The sequence below is a fragment of the Tyto alba genome, unplaced genomic scaffold (genome assembly GCF_018691265.1).
Source record: "Tyto alba isolate M040663 unplaced genomic scaffold, T.alba_DEE_v4.0 Super-Scaffold_48, whole genome shotgun sequence".
NCBI classification, from domain to species: domain Eukaryota; kingdom Metazoa; phylum Chordata; class Aves; order Strigiformes; family Tytonidae; genus Tyto; species Tyto alba.
In genome coordinates, this window is record NW_024881324.1 from 3,867,948 (window position 1) to 3,893,347 (window position 25,400).

The 25,400-nt window shown below is 40.7% G+C and overlaps 1 protein-coding gene across 5 annotated transcripts in view; it reads left to right on the top strand.

The window, feature by feature from the left end:
• The window catches only part of ADCY1 (adenylate cyclase 1), a 169,239-nt gene that overhangs the window by 28,623 nt on the left and 115,216 nt on the right, over nucleotides 1-25,400 (top strand). For 4 of the 5 annotated variants that reach the window (XR_006166890.1, XM_042806792.1, XM_042806793.1 and 1 more), the window contains exon 2: nucleotides 15,547-15,696. Coding sequence is in view for 4 of the 5 variants with exons in the window: in XM_042806792.1 (XP_042662726.1) it covers nucleotides 15,547-15,696 (150 nt within the window). In the remaining variant the exon portion in view is untranslated. Of the gene's footprint in view, nucleotides 1-15,256; nucleotides 15,366-15,546; nucleotides 15,697-25,400 lie in introns of those variants that run through there. The other variant, XM_032998860.2, reaches the window with a different exon arrangement.

The window sequence follows — 25,400 nt, forward strand, 5'->3', positions numbered from 1 at the left end:
CAAAAGTTGCATTGACAGATCAAAGTATCAATCCACTTATGCTTGTATCCTACTCCTATCAGTAGTCTCGTCTTGATTACTTAAAATGCTATACCATATTGTGCATGCACTACTTACTGAAAAAACCCAGAGGACCGATGGTAGTAGTAACTCAAAGTAACCAGTAACTCAGACGACCGCGATAGTGACCTCTAACGCTCTGAGTGTTGCTGCATAATGTTGTATTTCTGGAGACAGCAGTGGATAGGTTTCACTAAATGTGCAGTTGTACAGATGATAAATTAGATTTTTACATGTATCAGTCCATTCGAATGCATGGTGAGGCTCTGCAGGCTTTGAGGAATTATTTTGCCTAGTGCATTGCTGAAAAGCTGCTACTTGAGGTGAAACACAGTATCTGCTTAACAACCGGCAGATTCATATCATCAACTGAATTTACAGGGGTAATTTAGGGAAGCAAAAATGTAATTACTTGCTGTATTTCCTACACTGAGCTAATTACTCAGTGCCTTACACTGAAAAAATGTCTCATTCAATGTCCCTATCAGAACAGGTCTCTAAGGGTAGAATTATATATAATTTATATGATCTGAACACAATTAGAAATGTATATTAATATGTATAAAGTTATTTAGAATTCTTTCTGAAACTTTAATCTCAGTCCTTGCCTCAGTTCTTGTGCTTACTTAATTCTGACTATTAAAATAGACCCTTTAGTGACTCAGTATGAAAATCTGCCTAAAGAAATGGGTTTTTCTCAACATGCCAAAGCAAGGCAATATATCAAATGTACACAACACAGAATTTAAAATAAATTTCAAAATATTAGAGACATATAGATAGGTGGGCCATCGTGACATAGCTGCAATATTCATGTCTTTAGATGACCATGTGGAAGCCTAAGCTATTAAGGCAGAAAGCACACTGTCATTCTGACTTTCATGTAGATACTCAAGTGAACCAGACTGCATGAAGTGAGTACTGGCAAAATTTAGTCCGCAGATTATAAACTATGCATTTGGGGTTTTAGAGATAGTAAAAATAATTGCACTGGGGCAATCGTTACATCTCAATGTAAAGAGTAGGGTGTATGTCTAAAGTTGTCAGAACTTTGAATGAATGTCATGGATTTTATGTTACTAGTGTTTTAGCTGGCATTTGGACTTACTGAAAAATACTGCTAGAAGTTGCTGGAGACCCCTAAAAGAGAACAGAATTAGTGTTGCTGTCACTGGTACTAGTGTTAGCTCAAATCAATGTTTAAATAAAAATACCTCTTGAGACAGATTTAATTTTCACAGAAATACATTTCCTCTAAGAACACTGTATTTACTTTTCCCTGACTATGCTTTTTCTACAGATTTTGTTGTTTATCATAATTTTTACCACTTTGCCCAATACAAAATGAATAGTTCAGTAATGTCATGCCGGAGTTTTGTAGGAATGGTTAGTGGAATATGGCCTGGACCTGGCAATCTTATCCGCCTCATTTGGGGATTTGTTTTAGAACCTGTTTTACGGATGATTCAATGTAAGAGAGATTCCCTGATATGTTCCTTATAAATAGCAATAGTTCCTCCTTCTGAAATGAAACAGCACTATAGATTTTCTGTCTGTTTTATTTCGTGGGGATTTTTTATTTTTTCTTTTTCCCCTTCAAGGGTATCTCATAAGTACTTTGTGCTTACGTGTACTTTGACAGTTGCATTTTGAACCAGGGATTAGGAAAGAGGTCAGAAAAACATTTAGGAGTGCTTCTCCTCCTGTTAGTTCCCCATTTAGCTGCTTCAGGAAGCAGTCATTTATGGGATCTAAAGATTTGCCTTAGCTTCGTGGTCCAGTGTAATAGCTAGTGAGTCTGCACAGGAGCGACGGGAGCCTCCCTTTAGTCTGTACTCTGCAGCGACATCCTCTCTGAGACCTCCCAAGCGAACCATCCTCCCTCTTTCCATCCTCCTCAGGCTGTGATAGTATTGCCCTATTAATATGCTTTTCCTACATAAGTATAAAATTTTATCCCGTAGAGATACTGTTACATCTCAATACAGTTGGGCTGCACGCTCCCTTTAATGCATAGCATCACTCCTGTCACCTTGCCTCTATTTTTTTTCCCCATGTATTTTGCACCTTGGAAATGCAGTGTGCCACTGATTACTTTTTTTTTTTTCTACTATCCTCCTAATATGGTATTTCTCATTCAGTTTCAATTCATCCCAGCTCCCCCTTCTGCACTGGCATTGAAGCATGCACCTGTTTGCTCTGGCTTTCTACACTCTGCTTGGATGAGACTTGACTGGTTCAAGATGATCTTCATTGTTTCTGCCCGCAGCTGTCCTTAGTCTCAGTAATCTTTTGTTACTTTATCTGCAAAGGATGCGTATTCTTGAACTGTGTGATCTTCCACCTTGTCAAAACTTCACCTTGTCAAAACTCCTCAGTTCTTTGTTTTGTTTGACCCGTTTTTCATTCTATGAAGTTCATCCTGCTTACAAAAACTCATCTTCTTCCGAAATTACTAATTCAACACCTCCATTTTTTTAAGGGTCTTCACTGAACTTCTGCTATCACCTCAACTTCCAAATACCCCATGACGCAGTGTTTGATGTCATGTTCTTTTAAGAGGTATTTCAGATGACTTCACTGAGGGAATTAGGATCAGATCACTGGTATTTAGTTCTGAAGGCAGAAGAACTATCCCTAATGAATCTGTTTGTCTAAGTTAGGATTTCTTACAAAAGGGTTTGTGAACAGTTAACATGGATACTTTGTCACAGCATATGGGGCAATCACCCAAGGGAATACTCTGTGTATCAGAACCTGGCCAAGAAAATTTTTGAAGGATTTGACATAAGATATTTTTTAAAAAAATATTGTTGTTATCTTCACATTAAAAACATATATAAAAATACTGTAATAATTATAACAGTAAAGCAAGCTCTTCATTAGCATAATCTAATAGGTACAATTATTTACAGAGTCATAAAAATGAATATAACTAGTATTATGCTGTTTTTTCAAGAATGTATGTTTCACATCTCTTTTTATGCTTAAGTACAGAAAGAGAAAAAAAAGAGAATAATGGAGAAATTGTAGTGTACTGTGAGATTATATTTGCTTACTTACATTTTTGGTCTAAAAGAATTCTAAATATCTGCATAGTTATTATGAAGCTTTAATTCAATACCATGTATCTCATTTCTAAATCCCCTCTTATAGATTAGTAATTTCCAGGATTGTTTCTGACATCATCCTATAGTGATTTAGGAGCTACTTATTTCAGGAGACTACTATTATCAGGAGACATTAGAAAATATTAAAATGGTTGACGTGTTATTGAATGAATAGTTGATTAATATTTTAATCTTTCTGTAGGTATCAAAGCTTTTTCATGGAGTAATAAGCATCTGCCAGACTTCTGTGTATATGGTAGCTTGCTCATTTACATATAGTATAAACAACAGTATTATGCTTGGTTTTATTATGGACCCTTTTTATACACATTCATGCTTAGCATGATTCAGTACATATCTCTGTGAACTGAGTGCCAGCTTTTCCTGTACCTGTGCAGGCTTTATGATATTTACAGGGAATCCTGTAAATCCTTGAGATTTACAGGGTAGTAGATCATTTCAAAAAAGTAATCACTAGTTTTTGCTGTATGGGGGGGGGGGGGGGGGGGGGGGGGGGGGGGGGGGGGGGAGGGGAAAGAAGCAGCCTGAATCTCTTGTCTGTATTCTGGTAACGCATCTTGTGCCTTTTAGACGGGAGACTGCAGTGGAAAGTGGGCTGATCCAGTCACCTCTGCCAAAAATGCACATACTGTGGGCATCCTGCACACCTCTTCTTTCCAGCAGCAGGTCCACACCTGCCCAGCATTTTTCTTGCTGTTGGAAATGTCATCAAATACAGTCCCTGATTTATCTTGAGTCTTTGGGTGTGAAAAAGAACATGCAGAGCCCATGCCAGAGGAACGCAAAAATACAGCAGCACTGAAGAGTACGTGTCCTATTCCATACTTGTTATTTTTCCATTTCTTCATGCAAAAAAGAGTGCAGTCAGCAAACCCTTAAGAGGGAATTAGTGTACACATAAGAGAGATGTAATATGACATAATATGACATATTACAGCACTTGCAATTGATTCTTACTATTTTTTTACCAGCGAACAGCTTGCTTTGGGGCTTAACATACTGTCTCCCCTGTCTTATTTGTTTTGAAGCAGAATAAGAAATTACTGATATATTTTGTTTTCCTCTGTAATTTTCAGAATTCTCAATAACTCAGTTGAATCCCACTCTTGTCTTTTCCAGGTCATAAAATTCTGCTGTTTGCAATCTCTTATAATTTGTACATGGAAATAGCACCATTTCTTTTAAGATTGCACATTCTTAATTTGATGAACAGCCTTAAGCTAAACAGAACTGACAAGACATTCAAAGCAGAAAACAGACCCACCAGACAGTTTGTAGGAAGGATGACTTCCATTGTTTAAATGAAAGTTGGAATGAGTTTCTTAGTATTTTGGTAGCTAGAGGAGCAAAAAAAAATACCCCAGGATGGCACCTCATTCACAATTCAAATAATATCAGTTCATGATCCTTACCTAACATCTCTTTCATTCAAATAAAAAAAAAGCCCAAACCCATTTCTAATGAGGCAGAACAAAATATGGCAAAAGGAGAGGAGAGGAGAGGAGAGGAGAGGAGAGGAGAGGAGAGGGGAGAGGAGAGGAGAGGAGAGGAGAGGAGAGGAGAGGAGAGGAGAGGAGAGGAGAGGAGAGGAGAGGAGAGGAGAGGAGAGGAGAGGAGAGGAGAGGAGAGGAGAGGAGAGGAGAGGAGAGGAGAGGAGAGGAGAGGAGAGGAGGAGAGGAGAGGAGAGGAGAGGAGAGGAGAGGAGAGGAGAGGAGAGGAGAGGAGAGGAGAGGAGAGGAGAGGAGAGGAGAGGAGAGGAGAGGAGAGGAGAGGAGAGGAGAGGAGAGGAGAGGAGAGGAGAGGAGAGGAGAGGAGAGGAGAGGAGAGGAGAGGAGAGGAGAGGAGAGATTAACACGCGCTTCAAGACTGTGCTACATTTTCTCTAAATGTGGTATTATATCTGTAGTTCTAGCCCCCTTATTATACTTTTACTCTTCTGCTCAGAGTAGGCATGTTTCAGTTCCACTTTTTATCATCATTTTCCTTCTTTTTTTTATTTTCCTTTTGCCTCCGTTTATTCCTCCTCTTCCAAAAATATATCTATGTCCTGTTATCTCTTACATTCCTCCAGGTTTGTGGTTTAATAATTTGATTTATTTCTGCAGTTCAACTCCATGTTTTTAAATGCTTGGCATTCACAATATTGTTCCTTTTTTCCAGAATAATTTTTTTGCATTTAAATGGTGTTACATTAAAACAGAACCAAAAAACCTACACATGACAAGAGGATCATATAATGCAAGAAGTTGTTAGTCATGTGCTCTCATGATATGTCTTTAAAAGCATCCTGTTGCTCACAGATTTGGCATATTGTTCTTTCTAATGTCCTGATCCAGTGATGAGATTTGTATGAATCAGTTTGGAATACTACGCAAATTCCCAACCACAGAATCATGCCTTAATTTTTTAGCACACTCAGACTATTTTTAATCATACAGCATAGAGATTCTAACAAAAAACTTGATTTTTAGGATCATTAACTGAAAATGAGTAGAGTTTGGTCCTTTGGTCCTGAATCTGTAGAATTTCTTTGGCTTCTCTTGAAATCATTCAGTAATTAATTCAGTTGTTAAATTGACTCATTAAACACAGGTATATCCTCTTGTTTTCCTAATAAGTTTCTTGAGTGCAAATCTAACTGGATGCAAATGTGATCAGAAAATTTTTTTTTAAATCTTCCATCAGTTTCTTGTTTGATCTGTTGCTTAGTGACATACTGTATAGCTGGTTTCTCTTTGCAAAAATAATTTCCAAAGTTGAACAAGAAAATGGCTAGCATTCTGTACCTCTTCTGCTTAAATTGTTCCTTTGCAACTTTGACAGTATTAAAGCTCTCAAATGCCAACACTGACAGAAGATACCATAGCTTAAATGACCCCGCAGAGTGAAAATCTTATTATCTGCAGAGACAGCTCTTGCAAGTTGTAAAGCACAATAGGAGGAAAGTAAATGGGCTCTGTGTAATAGAACATAGTTTCCTCAAGGCAAACACTTTCATCTTTTCAGGACATTTGACCAGAAGTGACATCATTCACCAACTGCTTCAAATATCTGCATGGAGAGGAAAAAAAGAGAAAAGAGATACAAGAGGACATTTTTGTCAAGTCTAGCAGGCAATCATTTTGGTGGGAAGGGAAAGAAGCTGAGATCAGTTTAGTCCTAATGCTGTCGTGTTTTCCTTTAGCAGTACACAGGCAGCCAGAGCAACAGCATATGCACTTTTTCCTCTCTTTATCTCTGGCTGCCTTCATTCATCTGAAAAAGGTCCAGGTGTTTCAGCAGAGTGAGAACCAAGGCCTCACAGTTTAGTCATTCCATTAAATTTGCAGGTGACTCGTTAGAAGACTTCTGCATACTTCTTGACATTTTTGGGGTAAACTTTTTTTTTAATGGCATAAAAAAAATATGAGGTCCCGTGCGTGATATGAAAAATGCATACCTGATACTGCTTGAGTCGCCAAAAATGACTTGAATTTGCTATATAGAACCTTAAGTAATGCATTTCAGCCTGATTTCCTAAGGATGAGTTCATTACGGTGTAATATTTGGACAGCTGCTTGAACTTAACATGTGTTTATTTTCACATCTGCGATATGCCAGTGATTATATTACACCTAACTGACATTGCTGACTTGGGAACCTGGTTGGATCCGTGGCTGTCTCCCAGGTCTTGAGAAAGTCCCTTGAAGCTAAATTTTGAAAAGCACTTAGAGGTTTTAAGGATGGTTGGGGCATTTCCTCGGTTTTAGGCACTGAACCTTCCAGAGTTCAAGCCCCCTGTGGAAGGAGTCTGTGTTCAGCCAAGGGGAGCGTCATTTCAGTCCCAAATAGATGGTGCAGCATCTGTGCAGCCTGTATAATGAGCCCTGGGGATGGTACTTCATCCCCAGCAGCACAGTTCCTAGGCTTGATAAGACTGAGCTTAAACCACTGGAGAACAGAGCCGGGACTTAGAAGACCCATGTTTTGTCATCAGCTCCGTCACCGGCTGGCAGGAGGAGCCCTCCGCTCCAGCACTGTTTATTGGCAAAGCTTTGTCTGTAAAGCGCTTTTGGGTTTTTAGAGAAAATGCTTTGACAACTAAACTGAAGCTGATGAGCGAGAGGTCCTGAGTGAAAAGCTAGAAGAGCATTCCAGCTGCCGGAACGTGCAGGAGCTCAGTGCCTAGCTATCAGTCTTCAGTAAGCCAGGTGCCTTCTGAGGCACACTGTGGAGCATGTTTTATGGATATAACCAAATCATGCTGGAGGAACATCTGAGAGCAGGGAGTTACACAGTGGGCTGCAGAAGGAGCATGGCTGGGAGCCTGGGAAGGAGGCTGTCCCACTCAGACTGGGCTGTCTTCCTCTGGGGTTGTTACAGGAGCAACCTGAAAACGTGTCACCCCTTGCTGAACTGAAGCCATGGCCTCATTTTGTGTCTCTGTAGCTTAAAAGCTGCACACTAGGTAAGAAATACTGCCTGTCTGCAGCAGCCAGGCACCAGGCTGAGGCTGTTACATGCTGTTTCTCAGGCATGCACGGGACTCAAATGGAAGAAAATTACATTTAAGATCTGAAGGTCCAGTCACCTAGCAACTCTAGTCCCACCAAAGGTTTCAAACTAGCTTGGATTGTGTCTCCACACAAGTCTTTATGTATTTCATTACTGCATCTTTTTTTTAAAAAAATTAAAAATTAAGATGTTCAGATGGATTCTTGTGGGGGAGCAAGTACTGGAAAGGAATCATGTGTTGCATACAGCAAATGCAAACAAAGTTTGGACAACAGATTGCTGGACTATGCTTTAATTGCACAACACGGCATTATTCTAACTGATAGGAAAACAGGAGAAAGCTGCAGAGTTTTCGCTGATGTGGGACAGCTTCAGGGGCTGATCACCTGGGGTCTGCCAAGCATGTAAATAATGTGCACAAAGAAATAAAAATATTGGCCATAATTTCGATAGAAATTATTTCAGATGGCTTTGGCAACATATTCTAAGTCTTTTGTGATAGATAGCAGCTATTCATAATGCGTGGGAAAATTGCAATGTCCGAAAAACCCCAAGACATAACAACACACCCCAAAAGCACGGAACTGAAGGCTTATTTGTTCTATGGTGATTTACAATACACTGTAAAAGAATGCAACAGTTGAATCAGGAAAGACATATAAGTAACATTTAACCGTCTCTTCTCAGCACAAAGAAATTTGTGGGATGTGACATGTAAGCCAGTTAGCAAGAATATTTTGACTTTTTCCTGGGAAGCTCACCGCATCAGTTTTCCACACATGGAAGTGACTGAGAGCATAGTATTATGTTTAAGGTATATGTTCTGCTGTGAACCTGTTACACATTCTGGGGTGCAGTTCCACAATGTAACAGCAAGGGAAAGCTACATCTGAGATATCATATTTCTCATATCTTATCTGAGAGGCATTCACAGTCTCTCATATAATGAAAAACCACGGAGGTCAGCTAGTTCTCTTGCGTACATAGACTTCACTGGTTAATATGGATGACAGGGAAATTATTTTTGCCTCACATATAATAGTCTTCAGATACTCTCTTCTGTTTGCAACAGCCCCATCACTTCTGTGAACTTCGGAAAGTTTCTTGCCTTATCTAATGGTAACCTGTTTGTAAGGTCTGGTTAGATATGTGGAAAGATTGCCTATACTAACATTGGCTGGAATTAATGGATACAAATGTGAAACCAAGAGAAATAATTAATAGTGCTCACATGCTGTCAAGAACCAACTCACAAATGTGTATCAGTATGCACACATTATGTATAAATCCAGGCTTCTGACGGAGACAAATCAAGTCATTCTCTTACTGCTTTTTTGAATTTCTGAAGTGCAACAGTGATATACTTGTCAAGTTTCAAACATTACTGTTGCAGTTGTGCCAACTATTTCTAATAGAATACTGCTATGAGTTTAGGATTTCCGCCCCCCCCCCCCCCCCCCCCCCCCCCAAATACAGCTTTAATGAAGTCTTTCATTATTTGGAATGGTTTGAAGTGATTGGGAAGTTGTTTGAAGGTATTTCAGCCTGTATGCTGCTTGCAGTATTTTCCATCCAGTCTTTTATTTCTTATTTCTAAAATTTCATATATCAGTGATAATTCTTGTGCATAAGTGCTTCTGTCTTCCTAACAAACAAACAAACAAACAAACAATCCAGAAGTCTTGGTACATCAAAATAAAGGCTTAATTTGTTGCTGATATGAAAGGTAAAAATGATGGAATTGTGAGTTACTTTCAGAAGTTTACTAAGAAAGGTACAACAGCTCAGAATTTCAAAAATAGGAGCCTGAAATTAATGTCATAGATTCATACCACACACCTGAGTGATGGGCAAGCAATATTGATGGGCAAGCAATTGACACTCTAGGACTTCAGCTAAATATTTGATATCTTATGTAATCACAGATTTCTTTATCAGCATGTTTTTAAGCTGCAGTACTACATAAGTTTTAGGATTCAAAATTTATGATTCAATCAGCCCTAGTTCTGATATTCCATCATAATTCTCTGCTGCTTAATCTCAGAGGTAAGTGCTTGTGACACCAGATAAACAAACGATGTATAATGTGAGAGGGAGGTGCACTCACTGTTCTCACAGTGCATGTTTCCAAGTTAAAAGGTCATGTCCTTTGGAGAAAGATATAACAAATGAACTTATCAACACTGGGGAGCTCAGTGGCTCTCTATGACTCTACATTTGTAGGGATGATTTTTTAGAAAGGTTTATGGCATGTATTTTAAATAGTGGTTATAAATTGTGTCTTGTAGTTCAGTCAAATGGGTATGCAGAGGGAGAGACATTGAGTAGATTTCTGCAACTACACATTGTGCGTGTACTCTTCAAAAAATCTGGCTGTGGTTAATGAACATAGCATTCTTGAGATCCTAAAAGCCTCTCTTCACTTATATGGCTATAGGCACCCCAGTGTCTTTTCCTCAACAGTGACATCTGCTCTCATTCAACACGTTATCACTGAAATAAGTAGTTACTAATCCCCTCTCAGAGTATGCTGTAGATGGAGGAGGGGTGTGAATGAAGACACAAACCACAGCACGGCAGAACAAAATTTCCATTGTATATGTCATAAACCTGTTAGGACAAGAACTAACTAACAGAAGGATATTTACTCAAAATGGGAATACGTCTATTTACTCTGGAGGAGATTTGTTTGGCTGCCTTCTCTGGTAGGAGGGCATGCTTTTTGGGATGCAGTCAGTAATTAAGGAGAAGTTCTCTGCTCCTGTGTTACACCACTTCAGGAAACAGAGGGAGCAGATGTAGTAATTAAGTGTTCTCAAAAGGTTGTGAAGTGAGTTGATTAAGTGAATTACTAAACTTAATAAAACTGTGTCAGGATCAAGAGGCAATTGTGCATTCTCTTTTGCTATTACTTTTTTGCTCTTGTGCTATTAAGAAAGCACTTCTGTAATGGTAACATTTTCCATAACAAGAAAAAGAGTAACTATTTTTGTTTAAACTTGTAAAAGGTCTTGTTTACGGTACCAGCACTTGTCATAAACAGCAGTCTTGCCTTGCTCCTCAAGGGTTTTAATGGTGGAAGCACTGACTCATCTTGGTAATCTGTTCATGACTCTTTCCTTAGAGGCGTGCTTCACAATAGACATTCATATTTTACAATAAAGCATTTCATTGCCATATCTCAAAGTATTTTGACAGAATGAGTAAATGTTACATTGTCTGCATAACAGGAACAAGAACAGTGGCACAGAAATGTCTTGCAATAAAATTCAATTAACAGAGAAATCTAGAAGTAGAATTCAGGCCCTCCATACCTCTCAACGTATCATGTATGCAAGGATTAAGTCATATAAGAAACACATTGGTCTTGTCTTTTCTGCAAATTTCAACCTTTACCTAGAAATGCTGGCCATATTGCCTACATATTCCACTCTACTTCATGGGATATTGTGAGAATTCATGCTGCTGAGAATAAATCAAACACTGATATTAGCCACTAAATGATAACCCTGGGAGTGGTAACTGTTGAAATCCCTTCTCAGTCCCCTTCAGTCCACAAGATCAGCTTTTAAAAAGCACAATGAAGTTCTGAGGGAGTCTCCTGAAGTTTTATTCTCTGGTAATACCTATTTCTCATTTAGTCTACTTCAGTTGGGTATTTCAATATCCATTCACATAAATGTCACTTTGTAAAAAAGTCTTTGAGTGATCCAGAAGTCATTTATATGTTTGTGAAATAGCCACATTTTTCTGAGGCAATTTTGTGAGACAAAGAGTAAGCTACCCCACAATGAAAACCAGCCTCAGGTTTGAACCATCTACTATACAACTGTTTACCTGATAGTAGAATTAGTCTGCTGAGTAATCAGAGTCCTCTCAAAAGGCAAATAATAATATGTAGAAGAATTTTTCACCATTTGTTTGAGAGAGAGCAAGTGCACACGTGAATACACACATGAGGATTCTTGCTTTGAAAGAAGAAGTAGAGAATAAATCCTACCTGGAATGGAGAGAAAAGTTTTGAGAGTCTCTTCAAAGAGTCTCTCAACTAATCCTGAGGGACACTCAAGAAGTGAGAGATTATTCTGGGGAAAAAAAAAATGAGATTTTAATTGAACTCCTCAAGTCGTCTGTATGTGTGTGCATGTTACATGCTCCTTACCTCCAGAATTATTTGCTGACTCCTTCAGAGGCATTGCAGTATTGTACAGTTTGAGTTCCCTACCAAAATTAAGTTAAGACCCAAGAAAGTCAATGGAGAAAAAAAAACAGGAGAGACAGAAATTTAGTTGAAATACCTGCTGGAGCTGCCAATCCCTCTTCACTGTCTCAGCAGCCCACAAGAACTATCTGTGTTAGAAATCTGCCTTTGGTAACAGCCTCTAGAGCCAGCACAAGGAACCATGCCAGACTCCATCGAGTGACAGAAAGTGTACCCTACTAAGGACTGGAGAGGCTTAAACGTCAGGATGTTGGTACTGAAGTGCACAAGATTATGCATAATGCACAATACAAGATTCAATTATAGCAATAAATAATAAATAAAAAAATATTTTTTTAAAAAAGGCTTTCATGTCCCTGATGCCCTTTTGTTTTTTATTCTGGCTGACCTGTAATCTCATTATGAAATGAGAGAATAACATTGTTTGAAAGAGGTTGCAGCATAAAATGTTTTTGAGTCACTTTGTGTTGCATTAGGTAAATTGTTTCTTTGGAAGTTCTGGAAATAGAAGGTGATGGTGAAACCTGAAGAACAATATTTTTGTTACTAAGCAGTAGTATAGTGAATAATTTAAAACTGAGTTCCTCAATAGTTCAGCAATTCTGAATGCCTCAGTACCTTTTCAAAGATCCTTAGTTTTAACAGCAAGTCTCTCAGTCTTTCCTGAAGTTATGGCATACAATATGTGTAAGTTATATATGTATGTGCGTGTGTGTATATAAGGGTACATATTTACATATTAAAATGAAATGGACCAGGAAATGGTATGCATTTGAGAAACCTAGAGAGAGATATGTATGTAGTTTGCAATTGGGAAAAATTAGTAATTAAGCAGAAAACGGGTTGTGGAGGGAAGGAACTCTTACCTCAGGAGACAATCTGCCCTACTTTCTTTTCTCACATTTTGAAATCTATGAATCTTTTAGTTGCTTTATCACTTTTCCTGATTCCCTGCAGGCCAGAGCTGACACCTAAGCCTCTGTTTTATCTTAAACTGTTCAAAGCATGTCAGAAAATTACTTACCCTGCTGAGTCTGAAAGTGGCTGCCTGATTGCAGGAACCCACATACTGGTTACCCCCAGTCCAGGTGATCACTGTCGCTTGAGTGAAATCGTAATGATAGTCCCAGAACAGCTGGCAGATTGTTACAATACATGGTCTTTTTCTGCTTCCAGTTGAAGACCAGAAACTGAGTTGACTTTTTTTTTTTTTTCTTTTTTGTTCTCTCTAGAGGTAATTATTTATGTCAGGCCACTCTCATACCAACACATAGAGATAGTATTAGATTTCACCCTGTGTTATTAACAGCTGTTTTGTGTATCGACAGGGTTGAGAAGTTGCGTTCTCTGTAACTGTCTTGACTGTTTATTCTGTGGGATTTCTCTACTGCCTTTGAATATGGCCTTTACAAATCCTTTCTATTTTTATTCCATTGCACTTCTAAGAATTAGCTTGAAAATACACTGTTGTCATTACACTTCAGCTTGATAAAAGGCAGGGATAAGGCAAGTGCAGCCGCATTCGTGTCTAAAAATAGGTTTCTACTGAAATTTCTACAGTAATTTCATTTTAGTAGGCTTTAACTTCTGCTGAAAATTGTTACACCTCAAACAGTTCCCTGTGATGAAGCAAAATAAAGCAAGATAGGAATTGCAAACTGTTTATGCTCAGCTTGTATCTAGAAATAATATGTTTGTGTACTGCTTTTCATCTTCAAAGTTCTACCATCTGTATTGCCATCTCTGAGAAGTGACACGTAAGTAATTGATATGTGAGATTCTTAGGCTGAAAGACTGATGGCACCTGAACCCACATTTTACAGTTCTCTAGAGGAAGCTGTAACACCATGCTTCAATGCTTCACTGGTGTTAGCTCTTGTGACATAATTGCTTCTTTCCGGATATCTGAGGAGAAAGAAAACACTAATGCTAAGCACAGCTCCCTTCACTGTCACAGAGTATCTTTTGATTTTGTACTGGTGAAAATGTTTGCGGGGAAGTTGTTGATGTCCTGTTAACTAATAACAACCAGGTATGAAGGTAAAAGATGATCTGTGAATCCGTGAAGGTTTGGAGAACCCACCCAGAATGAATCTTTCAATTCTCCTCACTATACTGAGATCACAGGAGGTAGAGATGTATATTGCCATTAGTAACACACATCAAAAACCTCCTTCTTAATTTTGTAGGGTGAAACATTTCCCAAAAGCTCTCCAAAATCGTCAGGATCTTTGCTTACCATCTCGGCTCATTCAAGCCCTCAATGCTAGTCCTGTTAGTCAGTAAGCATCCTCTACAATGATGTCAATGGTTTTATTTTCCTTAAAATTTCATTGTGTTGCTGGCACAGCTGGACTCACTATGCAGTACAAACAAGAGCTGTGGTCTCTTCAGTTTACAGTAGCAGATCATGCAGCGGTAGACATGTACTGGTTTGAAATGTTTACCTTGAATTAAGAAATAAATGTCAGTTAAATGGCCTTTATTTTAGATGCATAGGAATTTAACATGAATTGAGTTACTTGCTGTAATGTCTTTCTTTGCTCCTAAACCCAATCTTGACCAATTTATGTGCCAGCTGATGTCTGAAATGTTGGAATTTATAAGTCCTGTGAGTCCTTATCATGATGCTGTGTAGTAGCATGAGACCGAAAAGTTATTGGGTAAACAGGCCTTAATACCTCCTTTCTAAACAAACATTACATTGCATTGCAGAATTTACCATCTGGAGACATGTTTCAGACATCAGAGATACGGTGAGAAACTTGGACAGGATTGTCTTAGACAGGGATGTTGTGTGCAAACCACTGTTGAGTTGTTTAGGTTAGTTAACTAACCTTATCACATATTGTAATAACATTTTAAAAACCCAGAAGGGCAATTGGGTCATTTATGTGTCCTTCATCAAAGCACTGTTCATAGCAGTAATTCCAAAGTAATTAGCTGTCTCTGCTTATAGCATTGCAGTAGGGCTTGGTTTGTGCCAAGGGCCATCATTTGAAAGCACTCAGCACCTTCTGAGAGGTCTGATGCAGGATAGCATCAACAGGATTTTGGATGACTTATCAAGAAATACGGTATGGTTGCTAAGAGTATAGATATGGAAGAGAAGCAGATTTTCCAAGGGGATGCTGTGTGATATGAAAGCTTGGGGTACCTAGGCACACATTTTGATTTAGTTAGATTTTGTCAGTGTCTTGCTACTCAACTATGAAAAAAGGGACAATAATATCCCTACTTTACAAAGGCATAGGAAAATAATTTCAGCCTTCTGGGCATCTCGCCATTGAACAAATGCTGAAGATACTGCTCTCCTTATTAGATGGACTGATCTGCCAATGGGCTGATGAAAGAACCAAAACTGAATGAAAGTGATAAACTACAGATCATTATGAGAGAAATTAACTTCAACAGATGCGAAGTTCTGTGTTATGCAATACTGCTTTCTTGGACTTCTGGTAGCTGCTGTAATTGTTTCTCTGCAGTTGGATTGTGGGAAGGGGTGTCAGTGACATGGCTAGCAAGGCAGAATTTTTAAAGACAGTGCTTTTTTTTGTCTTTTTTTCTTTTTCTGAGTAGAAATGTAAAATAAAAATCTGTATTTTAAAATATTCACTTATTTTTCTTTCTTTCTTTCAGCTTGTGGCCAATGCAATCCTTTTTGTCAGTGTAAATTTGTATGGGGTCTTTGTGAGGATTTTGACAGAAAGGGCTCAGAGGAAGGCATTCCTACAGGCCAGGAACTGCATTGAGGACAGGCTGAGGCTGGAGGATGAAAATGAAAAACAGGTCAGTTCCTAAGCCTTATTTCTTTTTCTCTGTTTCTTCTGAGGTGACTGTAGTTATGTGAACCGCAGGTCAGGACTTTGCTGCCGAGTGCGTGACAGGGCATGTGTGCATTTCCATTGTGAAGGAAGGGTGCTGCCTCCCTCCAGCTCTTCCTCCCCAGTGCATGCACACTCTTCACTCTTCATCTGCAGAGCACATGGAAGGTGCAGGCTGGCCCTACAGCTACTGTCAGCTCCGGCAGCAGAGGGGATGTATTTCAGGGCTGAGGCAAAGCTAACGTACTATTGCAATCTAAGATCCTGGGGTTTTTTCTGCATGGATGTTTTTTTGATGGCTGTTAGATATGCTGTAAATACTTCTCTTCTGGCTGTGTGTGCTATAACCTGTTTACATTCATGACGCTTATAAGCAGATGTCAACATTTTGGCGACAAGGGACTGCACTGATATACATGAGTAACTGTGATAACAATCCATTCCTTTTCTCAAAAGCCACCTTAGTATTTTGATGGTTATTTCACACAATTTTATCAATCAATCTTCCAAGCAGATTTGGAAACCTGTGAGAAAAACTGCTATATTTCTATACTGTGGAGCTAGTTGTTACTCACAGGTCTGAATCTTAAAGCTATTAAGATCTGTTCATCTGTAAGGTTTGGACTAGATTTTTCTGTCTAGGTGATAATAGAGGGCTACGCTGGAATAGATATAACTCCATTGACCTCTGTAGAATGATGGTAACTTATGCCAATAAAGGTCTTAAGTGGTATTCAAACCTTGATATACAAGATGTCAGGGTCCTCAAAGCTTGTGTACCTTGTACACTTCCCTTCACCTGCAATTTCTCTAACAAGTCTATTCCTATGCATGAAATAACACAGGTCCTGAAGTACTTTCTGTTATGAATTGAGTGAATGCATTTTTATGACCTGAACATACTCTGTAATAAGTAGATGTCTTATCTGAACAACTGCATATCTTCGCTGGCTGTGTAAAAATGGTATTAGGATCAAAGCCTTTAGGTTTGATTCTGGTCTTTTGTAATCCAAAGCTGCAGAGTTTCAAAGGCGTGAATGTGCCATAAGTGAATTTCCATGGGATTTACACAGCCCTCCTATTTGTGCCTTTGAAAACTCACTTCTGGGATCCAACATGAGCACATTATTGGTTTTTGTTAGCTCTCTAGTTTAGTTTTTTTTAGAGAGTTTTGTTACTCTCTAATTAGCACATTAGCAAACTGTCTTATTTTATATTTTATACATGCATACAGAAATACAAAAAACCAAAAACATTACATATAAGTACCATTATTGTTGATAGTATACCTAGAGAACACTGCAAATGTTTCAATGCAGTATACAGGTCAGTGAAGAGAATACACTTTTCTCCTACACTTGTGAAATTAACTTTATGCAACACAGGGTAAAACTCAATACAGTGGTGAAATATGCTAATTAGCTGTCAAAAGTACCAGCAAAATACTTTCTGTGGCTGCTCTCACATTATATTAGAATACCTCTAAAACCAGGGTGAGAATTAAGACATGATTACAGGCTACAAAATTATTCTGCAGTTGCTGTGGCATATCGTAGCCCAAGTTTCCAGCTGGCAACACTCATGAGTGTTTGAGAGGAAAAGAGACGTTGCTGACCTAGTTCAATTTTTGTGATCATTCCTGTATTTTTGTTCTCTAAAGTACCAACATTACATGTTAAAAAGGACTGAATTTTTTTCATCAGACTTTCTTGTCTCATTCAAGTGCTCTGACCTAAATACCGCAGCCCTTTTACAATGAGAATTGTAATCCAAAATGCTAAAATCTTTCCCTTTTATTTCTGTGCAATTCTTTAATGGGAAAGGAAAGAACTTGCTCTTGGCTTTTGAACATACAGACTTCTGGAGTTAAAGTGTTGACTATGTGAGACAGATACCACAGTTGAAACTGTAAGTGAGATTTCTTTCTCTGTGTCCTACTTACAGTGATTCTCCTCATATGAGACACATTTGTAGTAATAGTCCCACATGATAATTTTGATAAATCTATTTTTATGAGCAGGAGCAAAAATCTCATATACCATTTTCAATGTCATAGAATCATAGACTGGTTTGGGTTGGAAGGGACCTTAAAAACCACTTAGTCCCACCCCCCTGCCCTGGGCAGGGCCCCCTTCCCCCAGCCCAGGGTGCTCCCAGCCCCGTCCAACCTGGCCTTGAACCCTTCCAGGGAGGGGGCAGCCACAGCTGCTCTGGGCACCCTGGGCCAGCGCCTCACCCCCCGCACAGGGAACAATTTCTGCCTTAGATCTCATCTAAATCTGCCCTCTTTCAGTTTAAAACTGTTCCTCCTCATCCTACCCTCACCCCCCGATCCAGAGTCCCTCCCCCCCTTCCCTGTCCCCCCTTTAAGCCCTGGGAGGCCACTCGAAGGGCTCCCTGGAGCCTTCTCTTCTCCAGGCTGAACCCCCCCAACTCTCTCAGCCCGTCCTCCCAGGGGAGCTGCTCCAGCCCCCTGAGCATCTTCGTGGCCTCCTCTGGCCCCGCTCGAGCAGCTCCGGGTCCTTCTGCTGTTGGGGGCCCCCGAGCTGGCCCCAGCACTGCAGGGGGGTCTCCCCAGAGTGGAGCAGAGGGGGAGAATCCCCTCCCTTGTCCTGCTGACCATGCTTCTCTTGATGCAGCCCAGGACATGGGTGGCTTTCTGAGCTGCGACCGCACGTTGCTGGCTCACAATCAGTTTTCCAGCCACTAATACCCCCAGGTCCTTCTCTGCAGGGTTGCTCTCCTGCCACTCTTTGCCCAGCCTGGATTTGTGCTTGGGATTCCTCTGACCCATGTGTAGGACCTTGCACTTGGCCTTGTTGAATTTCATGAGGTTTGCACGGGCCCCCCTCTCCAGCCTGCCCAGGTCCCTCTGGATGGCATCCCTTCCCTCCAGCGTGACAACATGCAGTAGTTTGCAAGTAGGCTTTGAAGGTGTTGTGGGGGAGAAGGGGAGCAGACAGACTCTGTTTAATTTACAATTCAGTTTGATATTCACTCTGTTATCTGTTCTCAGTAGTCACAACAAATAGGTGGCCTCGATGGTGCCATGTGTTGGGTTTGTGTGTGTAGCAAGGGAGGGGCTACAGCAGTGTGCCCTGTGAGAAGCTTCTCAGAAGTTCCCCCAGCTCCAAGTCAGACACACCTCTGACCAGGGTCGAGCCAATCAGTGATGGTGGCTGCACCTCTGTGAGAATGTATTTAAGAAGGGAAACCTGGGAGGGGGAGTGTGACTTGTGAGGTGGAATTGCAAAGGAGACACATCTGCAAACACTGAGGTCAGTGGAAGAAAGGAGGAAGGGGGAAGGTGTGCTGGAGCAGAGACCCCCCCTGCAGCCCATGGTGAGAGGGCAGGCTGTTCCCTGCACCCATGGAGGTCACTGGTGGAGCAGATGCCGACCTGCAGCCTGTGGAGGACTCCATGCCACAGCAAGTGGCTGCACCTGAAGAAGGCCGGGACTCTGAGGGAAGCCCCTGCTGTTGTAGTTTGGCCTTGGGAGTACTGCGACATGCAGGGGTGACCCACGCTGGAGCAGCATGGGAAGAGTTGCACCCTGTGGGAAGGACTCATGTTGGAGAATGTTTGTGGAGGACTGTCTCCCGTAAGAGGGACCGCATGCTGGAGCAGGGGAAGAATGTGAGGAGTGTCTCCCCTAAGGATGAAGGAGCGGTAGTAACAACATGTGAGGTACTGACTGCAGGCCCCATTCCCTGGCCCCTGTACTGCTATGGGGGAGGAGGTAGAGATATTTGGAAGAAGAAGGAAGAGGTGGGGGAAGGTGTTTTTAAAATGTGATTATACCTCTCACTGCCCTACTCTGTTTAAGTGGTGTTGTTGTTAGTGTTTGAATTAAATTGATGTTCCTTTTCTTCCCCTGAGGAATCTGTCTTTTGCCCATGACCATAGTGGCTGAATCACCCCTCCCTGTCCTTATCTCAATTCCTGAGCCTTTTCCTTAATTTTCTCCTTCCCCTTTCTGAGGCAGAAGGGTGAGTGAGCAGCTGTGTGGTGCTCAGTTGCTGTCTGGGCTCAAATCAGGACAGTCCTTTTTGGCGCTCAATGTGGGGCAGAGGAATGTGAGATAAGGATAGTAATTGTGAGAGGTAATGGGCAAAACAGAGACTGAACCTTGTTAGCTGAATAATCATGGGAATTTCTGTTGTAATTGCGGTGGAGGTGGAATTGTGTGGATTGTGTTTTGGTATTGTGATTATTATTTTTGTTTTGCTGAGGGGAAGTTTTTTTGTTTTGTTTTTGTGTTGGTCATCCATTTGTTACGTTGCTGAGTGCTAGACTACAATTCCAGAGTAATACCAGAAGTGAAGGCCAAGAGCCAAATAAGTTTTAGACCAAGGTTGAATAATTATAATGATTCAGATGAGATAAGCTCCTTCTCTCGTTGTCTATGAATCTCAGCAGCAAGACCATTCTCTGCAGACCAAGTTAGGAATAAATATTGTGAGGTGGTTCCTGCTCCCTGGAACTGCACTTATTCTCTTCCTGCTCAGGCAGACCATCTGGGTAATTCCCCTTCACTCCCACTGCACCACCTCTCTGTGTCCACTTCATTAATTCCAGATCATCCTTCGCCCATACATCAAGCAAGGCACTGTCACCCTGCTCCCTGGATGACTCCCAGTGTTAGACATCCCTACGGATCCTGGGAGCAGCCTTCAGGCAGTGTTTCACCCCTTCTCAAGTGAGTGAGAAAGGAGCAAGCAGGGATGGGGAATGGGGGATACATTCAGTGGAGAGCAACAGATTCTGCTGCTGATTGAGACAGCTTGCCATCTCAATCAGAGGGGAAACCAGTACGAAGTTGTGGCTCACTGTATATTAATTCTTAGTGTGGCAGCTCCTGAAGTCATGCCGTGCTCCAAGGAAGTGATAGCATTGTAATTCTGAGGCCATCTGAATTTGAAGTGCAACTAGACCACTGTGTTTAAAGGCATGTAGACTTCCAATTTCCATTTTTCTAGTCTGTCCTTCAGCATGTGTATAGTTTTTTCCTCTCCACAGTGTTGTGATGGTGGATTTCACCCTAATTATGCACTCTGTGAAACAGAACTTCCTCTTATTTGTCACAGACTTTCTTGATTGGGTGCTCTCCAGCTCTTGTTTTGTGATAAATTGTGAGTAATCATTCTACAGTAACCTTTTCCATGCCACTCACAATACCGCAGACTTCTGTCATAACACTACTCATCTCTTTACAGGCTGAAGAATTGTAGCCTGTTTAGTCTCTTGATGTATGGAAGCTATTTCCTACCCCAGTCTTGCCAACTTTGGAACAAATCTTACTCATAGGGTTCCTTCCCCTCTGACAATAAGAATATTTTTATGCATATTCATGCATTGGATTTAGAGATAAAGCATATAATTTTCATCAGCGAAATGCACTTGCTGCAGCACAGGCTGATGTGACAAGTACCTGTTGTTTTCATGAGGAAAGCTGGAAAAATGACTTAATGCAAACCTCCAAAGCCCACAAAACCAGCTTAGATATCTTTACTGGTTTTAAATTGCTTAAGTACATGCCAATTTGTTTGCAAAATAAAGACCATCTTTCAAGCCACTTGTGTAGCCTATTCCTTCCCACCTACGTATTACCTTTGTACTTGCTCACAGTTAGAACATGATGGTGGGAAAACAACTGGAGAATAGCAAATTCTCCAGAATGGAAGACTGGCAATCTTGAAAACTATTCATGAATTCACATTTAGTCCGTCAAACCACTGGGACTGGAGAAATTTATTTAGTGGTGGGACCCACCTTTCATTAAGTAGGTGTGTACTCCAATACAACACATGAAATTTAACTTTATTAGAGGCTTTAACATATGAAGCTGAAGGAAGCACTAAAAACGGTGAGTTTAGGAAGCACTGGGCTGAGACAGCCAGCTCTGTGCCTAGCTTCAGGGCCAGGAGCATGGCACTCCAGGTAGTCTAATTAGTTTTTCTGGGAGGTTGGGTTGTTCCCTTTGCTGGTACTGCAGGAATGCTGGTTCTGGGAGACAGACTATCACCTTGGTGTTGCTGTGCAGTTCTTCCAGACGTGTTCAGCAGGTCACCTGAAGCTAGCTAAATTCTCTTTATGCAATGCTGAATTGTGTATACAAATGTTCACCTGTATATATGTGTGCATTCCAAGGGTCTGCTGCATTTTAGGGCAATATCCTTAACATTGTGGTGGTAACTGGGACATCACCAAGTCAGAGACTTGATTAATAACTATTAATGGAAAATGAAACGATGTCAGCAAAAGATACCATGACTTCTAGTGCAGAATACTTTGAACTGCTGTTTAGGGCATCTGGGGTTCAAATTCCCTGCTGGGTTCAGATCCCCCTTCAAAACAAATTAACCTAGATGTTACACATTTTAGATATGTGTACTACCTCCTGTACCTTTGGGTAAAAAGATGACACCTGCAGCAACCCTTCAGTGGTTTTGTCCGTTATGTTTAATTTCAAGCATTTATGAAAAGGAAAAAATACAGCATTATGTTTGAATAAAGCAAACCATGTTGGACTTTCTTTCTGGTAATGGATAACAGGTTTCTGGGGTGTTTTTTTTCCTTCCAATTCAGCCACCAAACTGAAAAATTAGTTATTTGCATAGCCCCAGGCAGAAGTAATTTCTAGGGTGCCTGACAGCTTGCTTATCAATGCATAATCGGGTTCTCCTCATATTTGCCATACTTTTTATTCTCAGAATCCTGCATCTTTTTTCATTTCAGTGCAGAAGAAAATATGAATTTTATCATTAAAACACAGGCCCTGTTTCCATAATCATTCATACTGGCTCCTCGCATCAGCAAATCGCCCTGCAGCAAAAATTTCATCTGGATCATGTGTGGGCACAAAAACATGTTCTTGTCAAATTATCTAGTGTGCAACAGGGAGGTGATCCTGATTTTACACAAATTACAGGGCGAGAGATGATACCTGATCCTCTGCAAAAGCTAGCCAGTACAGTTTCTGAAAAACGTTGGCAGACTAACTAATTTTAGCTGATAGGGTCAGCCTGTACCACATTAGTGCTGTGTTCTGTGTTACAAGGAGGCTTACAATTGAATTTACTGTGTCATCGAACCACAACCTTACACAGGAAAATCCACCTTAAACATTTATGTGTTCTTTTCTAGGATCAGGGAAAAGAGAAAAATAAGGAGCATTACAATTTGAGGCTCTCAGTTTGAACGGCTGGGCTTCCCACCCGCTGGTGCTGGCTGGCCAACAGCATATCTTTGTCAAACAGCAGCAGCCGCAGAGATGGGAACTCATCCTGCTCTCTGCTTCGTTTGCCACCAGTGGCTGATTAGATCCTTACACAGAGCTAGGATGAACCACTGGCTACATTTATCCTGCTGCGTGGCACAACTGGTCCACCTTCCACCTTTCTCAGGTAAAAGGAGTTGCAGAGGCACATTTCTCTCGCCCACTCAGCAATAATTGCCCGGAAGCTTTCTGCTGACTAACATCTGCTAGTCCACAGTCCTGCAATAGTCATGCACATGTCTCTCCTTCATACAGCAAATAATAAATCTGAGGGCTACTCAGGTTAAAGGCAAGCCTTCAGGTAGAAGGCTTCAGCTTCGGCCTGAAGCCATTAGGAACTGCTTGTTACGTCTTCCAAGTCAGGGTATAGCAAACAAATAAACTTGTTCTAATTTTACAGCCCTATTGCACCTCTTTTTATGCAGAATAACATCTCATCTGGATTCAGTTAGTGCCAGAAGCTGTGTTTGGCATGCCATTGGGAATCCTCTTGCCTATCTTTGGCCAAGTAAAAGCGAGGCTTGTAATCTAACCTTTTAACCTATAAACCGTAATCCTTAGTAGTAATAGACACATGCAAGGGTAGTTCATCCCTTCTATCCTTCGCGCCTTGCTGAAGATGAGATGAGGTTTTTCCCTGGGAGTGGTTACAGGGGGACTCCTAAGCTTAGGGCTACACAGCTGTAGGATAAGAGAGAGAGGTTCCTTGCAACTGGACTTCAAATGTCAAAGTATAGAAACTCAGTAACACACAAGAAAAACCATACAGCTGTAAATCATACAAGGTTCATATTTCCATTGCACTGTAATTGTATTACTCTACCCACATGCCTTTAATTTGCAAAATCTAACATAGTAATGCAGAAAAATCTATAAAATCCCTTAAAATCCACAGTTACAACAGCAAGCCAGATCAGTACTATAGCAATGTGGTTTTACTTCACTTCATGCCCCTGAAAGCTTCCTGATGTTGGTAAGGATGTCAATTAAGTCGATAATCAGCCATTGCATTTTTTGGCACAAGGTGTGAACTATGGCAATTGAACAGATTTCTGAAGAAGAAAATACGGCACATGAACTTTGCTTTTTAGTATAAGTCTATGTAGTCACCCATATTCAATCTAATGGTGGGATGCCTTGGGCTGCTGCTTATTGCAGTTTGGTTTTTTGCATAGTTGTATGTATGACATAAAGTCATCCCACCTACTTTAAGGTCTTATATGTTGTAATGGATGCTGGCTTCCACTGAGTAGAGTAGACAAATGTAAATAGATTTAAAAAATAGTAGTTGTATCATTCTAAAACCTGTTGATACTTTGGCTGTTAGGAGTTTTGAAATAAAATGTTTTGTTCAGCCTGGAGATGAGAAGGCTGCAGGGAGACCTTACAGCGGCCTTGCAGTGCTTAAAGGGGGAACAGGAAAGGTGGGGAGGGACTCTGGATCAGGGGGTGGGGATAGGATGAGGGGTGGTGGTTTTAAACTGACAGAGGGCAGATTTAGATGAGATCTAAGGCAGAAATTGTTCCCTGTGCGGGGGGTGAGGCGCTGGCCCAGGGTGCCCAGAGCAGCTGTGGCTGCCCCCTCCCTGGAAGGGTTCAAGGCCAGGTTGGACGGGGCTGGGAGCACCCTGGGCTGGGGGAAGGGGGCCCTGCCCGGGGCAGGGGGGGTGGAACTAGATGATCTTTAAAACTTTCCAACCCAAACCATTCTATGACTCTGTGATTCTAAATATTGCGAAATTTTGAATATGTTCTGCTTCAAACATGATGGTGGTTCTGACTCTTTGTGAATTTTTCAGTTTATTTTTCATACTTGCTCAGAGTCTTTTACATTAGAGAGAATGTGGAAGGAGGAACAAATAAGAGCACACAATCACATCATTAGATGATTAAAAATATACTACCATACAGTTTTCAATAAATAACATCATGGATAACAGTTGCTAAGGCAAATTGTCATAGGTATAGTGCATCAGATCATTAAGCTAAATAGTAAGACAAATACTTCAGAAGTATTTTCTTATGGCTGATTTTTAAATTCAGAGCAATATCCATGACAGCAGTGCCGTGTGGGCACTCATGCAATGTTTTTATGTATTTTAGTGTGATGCCACAGTATAAATAATGCAACCTTAGGAATGATTCCTGAGGTTCTTCCCTCAGCAACAGGAATCCATGGGGAGGTTTAAAATGTCATTAGGACATGTTTTACATGTATTTTTATTGTTGTGCACAGAAATGTTTTCACTTCTAGAAGTGTCTTAACTATAACAAAAATCTAACTAATGCTTTAACATGAGTTTGACACTTTTCCTGTGCCACTCTGCAGACGCAATGCAGTTCCACCATAGACCAGTAGCTCCGCCACGTAGGTGCTTATTATTACAGC